We start from the raw sequence: 14,583 nt of genomic DNA, 5'->3' as shown, positions 1-14,583 counted from the left end.
AGGGGGTCGGGGGGAGGGATAGCATTAGGAGATATACCTAATGTAAATGATGAGTTAATGGGTGCAGCACACCATCATGGCACATATATATATATATGTAACAAACCTGCACGTTGTGCACATGTACCCTAGAACTTAAACTATAATTAAAAAAAGAAAGAAATGCAAATTTACACTACAGTGCTATAACATTTCATAGCCACTCAATTTGTAAATACTAAAATGTGACATCACCAATCATTAACAACGTGTAAAAAAAGAAGGAACTGTTGATATAAATGTATATTGAAATAAATACTGTAGGAAACCTTGTAAGAGCAGAATATGCACAATATCCCAGAATATCCATTTGTACTTACATATACTAGAGAAAGTCAAATAGCTTTACTGTAAAAATGTCATATCACTGCTTGAATATATGAATTTTTGGCTATCACTGTATTTATTTTCTATTTTTTAAAAAATTATATAATTATTTTGAGTCAAATGATTGATTCCAATGTACATATTAATATTGATACAGGAGTTAGGAAAAAATTGTTTAGGCAGATAATGAGGGTACAGTTGTCTATGGTAAGATTTTTCGTTTTAATGAAAAGCAGCCCCCAAATCATTTTCTTTCTAATAAGAGGAGCCTGTAAAATTGAACTGCAAACATAGACAAGCAAGCTGGCAGCTTGCAAAGTGAATGCCAGCAGTTGTGCCGATAGGAAAAGGATACCTGGGACTAGGCATGTTCATATGGTAGCTGCATCTTCCCTTTTATTTGCCAGCCATGTGTACAGTAAGGAGAAAGCAACACAGCGCTGACCAGGCAAAGATCCCATTTGCTTAATAACATTAGGGTGTGGTGGCCAGCTTCCCGGCATATTATGTAAATGTCACTCCTGGTCTAACCAGTCTTTGGGCCCCATGTAAATCGGACACTGTTTCCTCAAGACTGTTTATAAAATCCAGTGCACCCCACCAGGGGCAGGGATTCACTTTCAGGTGCTGTTCTCTCTCACGAGAGAGAAAGCTGTCCTTTCTCTTTCTTTTGCCTATTAAACCTTTGCTCCTAAACTCACTCCTTGTGTGTGTCCATGCCCTTAATCCTCTTGGTGTGAGATAATGAACCTCGGGTATTTACCCAGACAGTGATGCCACTTCATTATGACTTAATTTAACCAACAAGTATTGTGTTCAAATTATTTTACTGTATTCTTGACTAATGCCCATTAATAGGAGAATTTATTTTACTATGTATTGATCAAGAAATTTGTATATTTATTTATACACAATTGAAAAACCAAAAATGAAATAGGTCTGCTGGCAAAACAAGTTGACATAAACATTTTGCCACAGTTAATATAGATGAGTCTGAGAATGTCATCTATGTTACTTAGAAAGACATGAACATGCTGGGATCTCAGAGCAGTGTACTTACTGACACGGATGCATCTGGGAGGAGGAGACCAGCCATTCTCTGTACATGTAACTGTGGTCTGCTCTTTTGGAAGACTGTAGCCAGGATGGCAGGCAACTTCTATAGCATTACCCTGTACAAACTTTCTTCCATTATTTTCATTATATCCATTTTCCAAATAAGGAAAATAACATTTTCCTGAGGACCATAACAATGATAAATAAATAAAGTAAAGGAGAAGCATAAATTTGCTCAAAATAGTATATGAAAATTATTTTCACAATATTTGAATAAGATTGCATAAACATCCAAAAATAATGTATAACTGAAGACGAACTGAAGTGACTAACAAAGGTTTGTACAAAAAGAAATATCAATATTCAATATTACTTATCTTTAGTTTTTGTAATTAAAAGATGTATAAATTACATAGATATTCTCATCAAGTCCCTATATTTACTTCTCCTGTGATTTTCAAGAAGAAATCCTCATAATAGGAAAGAACTATTTTGGTCATTTTGCTTGAACAACTCTTTTCTTGGCCCTATTTCTGTTACATAAGACAAGTGTAATCACTTAAGTGCCCTCTCCTCTTCGATCTTTGAAAGTTTTATACATGTATAGCAGTTCAGAGGTTTACTTACTGAGGCATGGAACTGCTGGTGACCACCCATTTTGTGTGCAATAAATGTAATCCCAGTAACTTCTTGAAGGAGTCTCAAAATTTTCATCACAGTAATAGGAGAAATATTTTCCTACAGGTACTGGAAAGTATGGTCTACGTATGCTGTCATAATATAGTCCTCCATGTTTAATGTTTGGATAATCACAAGGTCTCACTTGCAACAAAAATCAAAGAAAGTACAAAGAAGTTTTACTGTAACAAATAATCATATTAGAGATAAATTTTTATCACTGAATTATATTCTCTTCTTAGTATAATGACACATTCCATTAGGGTTTCTAGGTCAAAACAAATGATAGAACTGATGACTGAGATATGTGACGAGAAGGTCTTTGTTAATGAAGATGAAATTATGTCTGTGGATCATATGATGCGTAAATTTGTATGAAGGCTCTCCAGAAAGAAAAATGTACAGACCTATTTAATGTATTTCCCTTAAATACACATACCTTATCTCTGGCTAATTAAGCTTTTCAGTTGAGAAATATGTCAGTGTTACCGCTTAGCTCATGTATTTCTTTTTTTTTTTTTTTCCTATTCTCTTCAGTAAATAAGAGTCCTGTATTTTCTTCTCAGAACAACTCAATGTAAGGAGGTAGTATTTTGAGGGATTTAAGGTTTATATTTGTTTTAGATTGAATTCATGGGCTGGGCGCACTGGCTCACACCTGAAATCCTAGGAGTTTGGAAGGCTCAAACAGGCAGATCTCTTGAGGTAAGGAGTTTGAGATCAGTCGGGCCAACATGATGAAACCCTGTTTCTACTAAAAATGTAAAAAAAAATTAGCCCAGTCTGGTGGTGCGCTCTTGTAATTCCAGCTACTTAGAAGGCAGAGGCAGGAGAATCACTTGAACCCAGGAGGCAGAGGTTGCAGTGAATCGAGATTGTGTCATTGCACTCCAGCATGGGTTACAGAGCGAGACTCCATCTCGAAAAATCTAACTAACTAAATAAATAAATAAGGCTCTTTCCTATTTATTTAAGACAATGTAAAAATATACAGAAACACAAAAATTTTTCTTTGATGATACCACACAGAAAAATAGCATAGTTAATTCATGCCTCAAACAATTCATTGAGCCAAATTCTCCAGTCTTTATTTAACCAGAGAAACAGACTAGAAATATTTCTTCATATCCAAATAGTTAGGATTTTGATTAACATTTTTTGTTTATTCCCAATTTCAATTGGACAGCAAAATAATTTTAATGTCATAAACTACATTTAAGTAAGATACAATATAATTACATTTTACCAAGTTATTACATAATAATTTTGACAAATACATTTGAGTGCTATCTTGCTTATCATATTAACAGGTTTATGTATTTTTCAGAAAATTTGCTCTTTTCATGAGATTATTTACGACCATCTAGCACTTTCAATAACAAAATGATATTAATGTTTTCCATGAAAGTTGATTCACTTTCAATAAACCTTATGCAATAGGTTAAAAAGAATTTCAATACACACATACACACACACACACACATATAAATATTCTTTTTCATCTCCCTCTTTCTTAAATTCAGTGATTTATTTTCTTTGGTATTTGATTAGAGAAATTTTCATGTAGTTTCTACAAACATTTATTATGTGGATTATAAACTGAATAATTGTATATACTAAATGTCTTTCTCTAACAAAGACTAGTGAATGATACTTCTTTCAGTATAGTTTCTTGGCCTGCAATCCATATATCTTGTAATTGATAGAATGTTTCCCTATTTATTGGAAGCTCCCAGTGTTGAAATTAAAACATTTACTTAGTCTTATCTCTTTTAAGTAACATTCTACATTTTTCCCTATCACTTTTTAAAGATTTGGAATGGTTTCTATTTACCAATGGACTTTACAAATTTCATCATGATTTGTTGAGACATGTATTGCTTAACAGTAACTCTGCATTGGGAAAGCTTGAGTCTCAGATTTGCAGGAACTGTGTCTTTAAAGATTTCAATTGAATTTCACATTAAGTGGTAGAGCAGAGATTTGAAAGCTTGTGGCTGATTTCAAAACAAGTATGAGTATCCGTCTGATTATGGTTTTTCCCAGAATGTCATAAAATAAAATTGTCCACTGAGATTTCTTTCCAAAAGGAATAAAACGGAGTCATAATTAAAAACATATATCATCACCACAGGCTCGAGCTATTTAGCTATTCTCTAATTTTGTCACATTTACATCTGTTTTTATCCATTTTACAAATTGATTCCTTGAAGCAAATATTAGTACCCACAGATGATCTTATCAGTGCTGAGAATGGAAGGACTTCAAATAGCCTCATTTCTACTTGTCACCCTTCTACAAATGTAGTTTTTGGTTTCACAGCATTTATGGTGCTTCCATCATAAAGTTGGCTCAAACAGATCTTGAAATTGATAAAAATGTTCACTAATTTTTATAACTACTGCTAATATATTCATACTGTAATTTATTTGACCCAGGTATGGGATCTTAGAGTCAACATTGTTAAATTTCATCTTATTAGATTCAGCTTGGCACATAAGATTCTCTCTGAATGCTGAATCTGCCCTAATGCAGATTCATTATTATCCTCTGCATCATTCCAATTGTTAATTTGTACTGCCCTTCCCCTAAATCATTAAAGTGTTCAATGACACAGTGAGTAATGAAGCAGGGCTGAGAATAAAGACTTGCATCTGATAATTAGATATGGTTATTTAATGAAATTACAAACTGATAAACCATATAACTGATCAACTTCTCTATCTTGTCCATGAGAACTCCAGATGGTTCATTGTTAAATATTAATAATTGAAATCCAAATATAGTTGGTTCTCGGTTTAGATATATTTGGGCTGAACTACATTGTCATAAGCCAACCATAAAATCATTAAATATTTTCTTTATAATTCTTATACACATTGAAATCTGTTTCATACTAATAATAGCTTCCTCTCTTAGGGACTGGAATTATGCCAGGAATTAGAGTTGAAGTCATTGATCAATCATTTGTATCATATTTTTCTTTCATGGAATATATAGTTTAAGTGTGGTACATCTTGTCTATGTACTGCTAGATAGAAAGAAAATAAATTTGATCATAGAGATAGGAAAAATATTAAAAAGGGGTAAAGGAGCATCCCAGAAATAAAATACTCTGTTGACTTGAGTGGTATTTTGCTACATGTCATGGTTTTAGGTAATTACCTCCAACACTAGGAAATTGCTAAGACTTGGAGTCCTTCAACACTCCTTCCTCCAAATAGTGGTGCCTAATTTCTCTCCCCTTGGATATATGCAGGACTTAGTGTCTCACTTCGAAAAAACAGATATGACTGTAGTTAACAGTGTGTGAGTAGATAATTGATATGGTTTGGCTCTGTGTCCCCACACATATCTCATGTTGAATTCTAATTCCCAATGTTGAAGAAGGTTATTTGATCATGGGCGTGGATCTCCCCCTTGCTGTTTTCATGATAGTGAGTGAGTTCTCATGAGACCTGGTTGTTTAAAAGTGTGTAGCAGTTCCCATTACTGTGGCCTGGGCCATGATCCTGATTGCAACACAAGAAGACAGTCTGATTCACAACTACGTATATAAGCCATTTTCAGATTCCTGACCAATAGAAACTGTAAGATAATAAAGGTTAGTTGTTTTAAGTAAATATGTTTTTGGGGTATTTTGTTACAATGCATTAAATAACTAATATAGTATGTGTTAGATGACATTATTTTTATCTAGTATTTTAATTCAGATATTGGAAGAATTTATTAATAAGGGAAACATACATTCATAAACACATATACACATTTAATTTTTAGTAGCAAAAAAAAATGAGTTTTGGCAACTTTGAAAACTAAAGAATACTTCCAACAACCTTACTTTATATACACAATAAGACAAATATTTGGTTTTATTGAGTCCCCATTTTTATTCATTTAAAAGAAATTTCAGAATTAAGAAATGGGCCAAGATATGAATGGAACTTACAGGTACATCTTGGAGCAGGTATCCAGCCAGTGCTTGTGCATTTTGCTGTATTTCCCTGGGTTGCAGGATAAAAACCATTTATACACTGGTACCTGATTTCATCTCCAGTTCTGTGTTTAATCCTTAAAGGTGAGTAGACACCATTTGGAATATAAGGAGCATTACATGTTTTTTCTGAAAAGAAAATGGATGTGTGGATAATGTAGAAATATCCATTAAAATTCATCATTTATACAAACATTTAAAAGTAGGTGTTATTTATTTGTCCTTAGCGTAATACAAAATGGCATTAAAATGAACACATCATAGTATCCTTTCTGGTATATCACTTATTTTTTTCTTCACTATACTGTCATCTGATGTATTTGTACCTCCTGGGCTCTTAATCCCATCTTCTCCAAAGTCATTCCATACTTCATGACTTTCCATAACTGGCAATGATCTCATCACATATAACTTCAACTCTTACTTTCATTTTCCTTCTATTCTTTGGTTTCTGTGATTCTCATAAGGATTGTTTACAAATATTCAGGGTTTCTTTTTTTTGGACAATTGATAGGACTGCACAACCCTTTCTCCATGTGATTGCATAAGAGACTATAATAAAAGCGGAAGTAATATCTTTCACTTTAGAGAGAAGTTTTAAAAGCCATTGTGTGAATTTTTATTTTCTCTTTCCCAATGACACCATGAGTAAAGAAGGACATGAAAAAAAATGATGTTTCTGTCACCTGATTCTTACAATTAATACAATGAGTAAAGTCCCTTCTGATCTACATTGAAAGTGAACATGAATGAAAATAAACTTTAGTCTTAATATCTTAAACATTGAGATATTGCATTACATTTTTCTTACTATAATAGGATAAAATAGCAGAGGGTTTGGAAAACCTTTTCTGTAAAGGGCCAGATAAAAGGTCTCTGCTGCAACAACTCAACTCTGCCGTTACAGTACAAAAGTAGTGATAGACAATACATAGACAAATGAACATGGCAGTGTTTCAATAAAACTTTGTTTACACAAAGGGGGTAAGTTGTATTTTACCTGCAGCCTATAGTTTGCTATCCATTGGCCCAGTGTGTCCTAATCTATAAAGCACCTTCTCATTCCTTTCCATTAACTCTGCTATATCTCAGTATTGAATCCATTTGCAATATTCCTTTTAAAATAAAATACTATGCATTTTAAGTATTGTAGAAAAGCTACATGACCACTTATATTGGAGTCATATTTTATTTTGGACTAAAAAGCTGTGGTGGACATTCAGCATTGCTTGAAATCAATTTCTATACCCCCAATTTATTTACTATTTGATTTCCCACAGTAAATTATCGATAGTCTCCTCACTTTCCTCAAGTCACTCGAAACAATTGCCTCTTCATCAACAGATAATAAGTCTCCATTCACACAAAACAATTGAGACCACCAGTAGTGAGTTCCCTATACTTCTTTCCAGCATTCCTCAACATTATCTGTATCTATACTGATTTAAGTATTTTGTTTAGTCTTCAATGGTAAGGTGTTGCTTTCAAATTCAGGTTAGCTTTAATTCTTTCATTTTCCCCTGTATTTTAAACCATTGTTTATTCCTTCCTTCTTTCTTACCTTATCAACCATGCTCTTAAATTGATATGGAAGCTTTTGCAATTTAAATCCCTTCTCTCAACACTTTGTTCAAATTTAGCTAATGTACTACATTTCCCCACCCCTTCAAAACCAAAATCCTTAAAATACCATTTTATAATTGCTATCTCCACTTTCCAGTCTCACATTTATTCTTCAACTCACTACTGTCTAGTTTCTGACACCTCTATTTTGTCGTCATTGCTCTGATAAAAGCTACCAATGAGCTCCAATGTCCAAATTCAGAAATGCTTTGCATTTCACATATTCCAGTCACTGGTACATACTATGGGCTTCCTAATTATTTATTGAACTGAACAGATAAAACTCTGTAATATTTGACTCTGTTGATTATGGACTTTTTGGTGTTCTCCATTACCTCATATATTTATGTTCTCCTGCTTCTCCTTGTCTTTGTCTAAGTGATGCTTTTCTTTTATATTTTATTATTTTCCTTTACTTTATATTTTTTGCTTCTCGTCTTCTACTTTACTTAATTTTTAGGCCCTGCCTACTTGTCACATCTCATCTCCTGCCATTTTCTTACTTCTTCTCTATACTACCACTATTCCTTTCTTATAACTTGTATATTTAGTCAAACATAAAATTTTATAAAGTTTTAATTATTCATTACATATTTCCTCTTCTCAATACCATACTTCCACTGTGTCCATTCAGCTCCTAAGTTTATACTTCATTCTGACAGAATAAACTTTAATATATCTCTATATCTAACAGGATAATATATCTAGATTAGCAATAATAATATGAGAAATAATATGTATGTGACTTAGTATACAAGTTTTAAAGTTTTACTATTTTAAAATTTTACTATTTTATGTAAAACATGTCTTCAGTGTTTGATGTTGAATGAGTACTTCAAATGAGTCTTAAATGTATTCCTTTTTTCTTTTTTTCTATGTCACTTCATTCTTCTCTATCATATTTTCATATACTCATTAAAGTTCAGTTTATGTACCTTCAATTATTTTTCCTTATGATATAGCTCAATTTAATACCAATTTTTGAAGTCAAAAGCTATGAGATACAAAAAACAAGAGTTTAACTAAGAAATCAATAAAATAATACAGAACAATTTTGTTAATTAAGAATAGAAGGACTTCTGGTGATTATGCTCAAGCAGTAGACATAAATCCTGTGATAAACCTTAATTTCTTATACTCACAATCATTTTTAAAATAAATCATGTTATTAAAACATTGTTCAAACCTGTACCTTTATCCAAAATAATATTTGAGACTATCCATATTTTCCTACTATTAGAAACAAGCATTAGTCATTTGAAGTTATAACACTAATTCAAGGTTGGCACTCTATGTTTTGAACCAATAGAAAATCCAATCTGTACAGGGAAGAAATAGATTTGGATCAAAGATAGCTTTAATTTAACAGTTCTTGGTACCTTTGATTGTTTCTGTAAATAACTTTCTGTTACAGATTGTTCCTATTGGACACAGAGACCAAAGTTTTGACAATTCACCTTCAATCAGTCCTCTGATATGTATGTGCCATAGACCAGATTGAAGAAAATTTAAGTATTTAAAATTTAAGTAGATAATTTGACTTTAATGTTATCTTATTATTTAGTTCCAAATTTCTTATAGATTTAGAAGCAACAAAGAGAGTTTGAAGTTACCTGATTTCAGAGAAAATGATGTGTATAGATTTTGAATTCATCTTATATCAGCAAGTAGATCTTTGCTTTGTACCAAGAAAATAGTCATGTTTATGCTATATTGGCATACAAAGAGTGGAATTCTTTTATTAAGAAAGACTTCTCTATATCTAATCAGTGTAAAATATATTTCAATAAAATAAAACATGGTAAGAGAGAATGCATGCTTAACTAACTTGGGATGAATTTTCCTTTATTTATATTGATTATTAGTGAGCTGTCTTCTGAAAAGGAGTACTCAATCCCAGTGCCTTCTCTTGGTATCTCTTTTCCTAAAGAAAGCAGGACCCTCAAGCATAGTCTTGAATATTCAGGTTTTACTTGTATTTGTGACTGAGAAATGGAAAAAAATATATAAAAGAAAAATGCTTTATAAATGTAGAGTGGTGTGTGTGTGTGTGTGTGTGTGTGTGTGTGTGTGAATCAATCAGTGTTCAAGAGAAGCAAGAATAGAAATGCAGTAACACATTTGGGAAAAACAGATGAATTTCTCATTGTGAAAACAAATATGTGCTAAGGAAGACTTTTAAGTAGGTAGCAAAGTGAACAAGTAAAAGAGGTGAAATAATCAGATGACTACAAGGAGGTAGTCATGCTACAGAGTTACATGTTCAAATAAAACTAAATTCCCAGAGTCTTATTTTGAATTCATCGAAAGCTGAAATGGTGGTTTATTGTAATGTTTATCTTCAATACACAGCAAGGCTCTGATGTAAAATAAATGGTTTATAAGTTACATTTTGATTATTGGATGGATAAATTCACTGTAGATTTGAGAGGGGTTCTGGAAGTAATATACTTCAGGTAGAAGTTAATGCCAAAGGACTTATGCATGCACTTCCTTTGCTTAGGAACTATGAATGCCATGAAGACAAATAGTTGGACCCCACACACCATTAGCCAAACATGGATCTGAGATGGGTTATTACTGTCTCGTGTTCATTATTTTTTTTCTAAAATATGTTCTTAACAGTGCCTAAAAGTAGAGATCACACAATTGTGAAGAAAAATGTTTTCCAAGGAGACACTTGTGAGCTCAAACCAAAATTTTTTTAGTGTATAAAATTAACCCAAAATTAACTATCCTTTTTGTAAAAGAGGATTACTAAAGCACAGTTTAAACATGTATTTATGAATCACGGGATTTAAAGTTCAGAGGGCTCTTAAGAGTTCAACTCTTCTTTCTCTCACAGTATGGCAGTATCACCCATTTAGATTTCTGGACCATATGTGGTAACACTGTTTCTCATTTCACTCGTTGTAGAAGTCCTCATCAAAAGCAAACTCACTCCTTTTATAAATGTTTGAAAATACCTCAAAGCAGTTATCACCACACTATAGCTATAGCTTCTTACTGTACTTCTTATGGCATAATTTCTTAAAGTCCGTCACTGTCTATATTCTCTCTTCTTGGCCATGATAGTTTGAAACTTTCCCTTTTAAAATGAAGTGGGTTAAGTAGAACACTCTATTCCAGATATATTTTTTGGTGGGCAAAGAGCACAGTTGAAATGAACTCTTTGGCTCTGTATAACATCCCTCCATAATGAAACTTAAGAGAGTTTGGGGTTTTTTTTTTTTTTTTTTGGTTTTTCCATTTTCCAGCACCATCATCACTGTTGAGTCATACTGGGCCTGTTGTTAACAAAAATGTTCATTTCCTTCCACTTAATTCCATTGTCAGTTGAGAGTTTCCTCACCTGTTAGTAATACAAGTTACTTTTAAAGTATTTTAAAATATTAATATAATTTAAATAAATTCTGGGCATTAGTAGAGCAATCTACTTGTTTGAGAGTTGTATGTTACTGAGAATTAGGAAGTCTATTATTGTCCTGGCTCTACTCCAGACATGGTTTTTGATGATAAATCAATGACATAATAAGCTACTGAACTTTTCTGGCCCTGTTTATGTCTATTTTCAGAGCGTGTGTATCATATGAAGTGTTCTCAAAATGAACCTTGAACACAGAAAATTCTATGTATTTTTTATAATAGTTTATTTACATAAATTAGCACTCTATTTTTGATTAAAATAAGTGACTTTATTAAAAGAATTAATTAAAATATGTGATAAATTTGTATAGATCCAGAAAGTAAATGTAACATTACCTTCACATGAAGGCAACGGATGCCATCCAGATTCAGTGCATACAGAATCTCCTCTTTCACTGTATTCATAACCCATGTTACATTTATATTGAAATCGTTCATTCTCCTTATAAATAATCTTCTGAGATATAGGAGATCCATGTATAACATCTGGGGATTTGCATGAAATTTCTAAATAGAAGGGATTAAATTCCAAAATGTTTATTGCAAATTAAATGACTGTGACCAGGACATAATTATATGAAAACAGAAATGTTTCCATCAGGTAAGTCAGTCAACCAAACAAAAGTTCTGTTTTGACTTGACCACTTAATAAATGATTTATCTGAAGAAAGTTAAAATTCTGATTAAAATTATTCTTCTAATATTATTTAGTTTCAGGACAAATTAGCCTTCTTGAAATAAAGAGTGACCAGTAACATTCATCAAGTGTATATATAAAATTGACCATAAATATAGTTTTATTGTGATGTTTTCACTGAATGACCTGCAAAAAATAACACATCTTCAAATTATTGAAAAGACAGCCATTATCAACAGTACTCTTTGTCAAAGACATTGATTTAACTCATTGTCATTATATCTCTGAAAAGTAACTGAGCTGTTTTTGTGTCATCGCCATTTAGCCAAGATTTCCTCAGAAAAAAAAGAAGGCCATCATCTTTTATACCCACTTCTCTCAAACATTTTTACCTGGGATTATGCCAATCCTAAGTAGTTTCCCAAACTCTGTTCTCCCACTTTCTAATCCATTTTCCTTGTGTGTAGCTTAATGACCTCTCATGTAGACACATCATAACTCCACTTGAAATCCTTCATTGATTCCCAAATCAGTCTGAATAAAAGGCGTGTTCTTCAGCGTGGTGCATGTAGCACTCTGTATTGGCCCACCTTCTATTTATCACTGACTTATTCCCTGCTTGCATTCTACACTAAGGTGCCTAGGAACAATGGACAAGAACCAGTGGTGCTTCATGCTCCTTAAAACCTTACTGCCCTTCCACTTCCCTTTTCTTGAACTCTGGTATGCTTTTGCTCTCATTTTCATCTACAAAATCTCATTTTTTTCTTTAAGACTTAATCGTAGGCATCAGCCATTCCAGGAAGGTTTCGCTAACCACAAGAATCTAGTTGTAAGGATGTAAATTCCGTCCATGTACTTCTAAAGTACATGATATTTGCTATGCTGAATAAAAATATTAGTTTTTAGCATAAAGAACTATTGTTGTTAGAAAGAGTTCTTAAGAAGAGAAATTCTTTTCTCTGTATCTAACTATAAGATAGAACAGACTTTAAAAGTAAAAATAATTTAGAAATTTTAGATAATATTAAAATATAAACATACCAGAAACTTCTGCCAAACATTTATTGGTAAAATGAACTTGCACTATGGCACTACTAAACAAATCAACCACGATTTTTACCACAGAAGCCAAAATCATTCATTGGTCATGATGCACAGGTTGGCAGTATTCTGACTAAAAATATCCTGGCTTACAGTTTACTATAAAACTTCTTTTAAGAGGCAATGATTTATTTAGTGGATTCTGTTCATTTCAGCAACATTTATAGTAAACCTGCGGCACAAATATAAACAGGTTTGCTTCCTAGAATTGTTATTCAAAAATGAATGTCATTCTAATGTATCTCTGGAAATACATAATGAAACTATGGCTTTCAAAATTAAAAACAAATGTCTATTCCAGAGGTCTTACAACTTGCAGCAAAAATACTTAGCATTCTCTTTCAGCCTAAGAGGCGACTACAATGGAGTTATGGTTAAAGCATGGACTCTGGTATCAGATAACCTACATTTAAATCCTAACTTGATTCTTTATGCCATGATAATCCAGGGCATGTATTTAACTTCTTTGCCCCAGTCTCCTCAATTATAATATAAAAGTGATGAGTAAATAAATCATGGAGTTTTTTTGAAAGGTAAAATTAAATGATGCATGAAAAGAACTTAGCTCAATTACAGGCAGATAGTAAGTGCTCAATAAATATTAGCTATTGTTAATATTGCTAATACTCCTTAGAATGAATGATGTTTTAAATGTATATTTATATTTGAAAAGCTAAAAATACTAAAAGAGTGAGTGTATCTTACCCACACACTTTGGTTTCTCTTTACTCCAAACACCATCTTCTGAACAATGCATTTCGTTATCTCCTTCAATCTTGTAGCCTGAGTTACATGCAAACCGTACTGCTTGTCCAAAGTGGTATTCCCGATCTGGTTCCATTGCACCACTGATAATTTTTCCGTTCTCTGGTGCTTTCATTGGTAAACACTTTACAACTGAAGAAAATACATATAATGTTTTCTAACGGAATTTTAAAAGTTTATTGTGAAAAATATATGTATGTATAAAATCATCCTCAGGATAAGATTGGAGGAAAGTACTTAAATTATTTTTAGAAGCATTTGATATACCTGTTTGCTAGAGATACATGTTTCTAAGAAACAAGCAAATGGAATGTTTATTCCTGATTCTTTTCTATGGGAGTGGACAATGAAAATTACTATTTTCAATGCTAGCTTGTATTTTTGTAGTAACAAACAAGTATTTTTAAATAATCAAGAAATATAAAGCTTGAGATAATTAAAAACAACATTTTCATTTATGCCCCAGCATAATATAACACCGCATGCCTAAAAGATGTAAAAGCAAACTTTATGACATTAACTTCAATAGAGAAATCATCCTTAATTTTCCATCCTCTTCAACTTCAGTGTTCAAAATAATTTGAGTACTTCTTTTGATTCTACTTAATATTTTCCAATTTCTCTAAGATTGTGGTCAAACTTTATCGTACTCTTGAATGACTCAGGATGCCTGTTAAAATAAAAGTTTTAGGGCTATCTTCCTGCATGCTCACCCCAAAGATACTGATTCAGTAGGTCATTTTTTAGTAACCAAAGATTTTAATTTTTAACAAGCATCCCAGGTGATTTCAATGTAGATGTTCTCTAGAACATTAATCTTCTTCCTCTCATTTTCATAGATGAAAAACATCTTCCATTCTTTTCTGTAGTTGACAGAATTTTTGAATGATTATCACACTTCTTCTGTATCTCTCTCCACTTACTACTCACTGTG

At 32.4% G+C, this 14,583-nt stretch overlaps 1 protein-coding gene across 3 annotated transcripts in view; it reads right to left on the bottom strand.

The window, feature by feature from the left end:
• CFH (complement factor H) overlaps positions 1-14,583 on the bottom strand; it is a 159,754-nt gene that overhangs the window by 120,244 nt on the left and 24,927 nt on the right. For all 3 annotated transcript variants that reach the window (XM_011951605.1, XM_011951604.1, XM_011951606.1), the window contains exons 5-9: positions 13,590-13,781; positions 11,480-11,650; positions 6,050-6,223; positions 2,050-2,244; positions 1,427-1,603 (exon numbers count right to left, since the gene is read on the bottom strand). In XM_011951605.1, the coding sequence (XP_011806995.1) occupies positions 1,427-1,603; positions 2,050-2,244; positions 6,050-6,223; positions 11,480-11,650; positions 13,590-13,781 (909 nt within the window). The remainder of the gene's footprint in view (positions 1-1,426; positions 1,604-2,049; positions 2,245-6,049; positions 6,224-11,479; positions 11,651-13,589; positions 13,782-14,583) is intronic.

Source organism: Colobus angolensis, unplaced genomic scaffold (genome assembly GCF_000951035.1).
Source record: "Colobus angolensis palliatus isolate OR3802 unplaced genomic scaffold, Cang.pa_1.0 Scaffold320, whole genome shotgun sequence".
NCBI lineage: Eukaryota > Metazoa > Chordata > Mammalia > Primates > Cercopithecidae > Colobus > Colobus angolensis.
The sequence above is the reverse complement of the archived record's forward strand: the minus strand, read 5'-3'. Positions and strand labels throughout refer to the sequence as shown.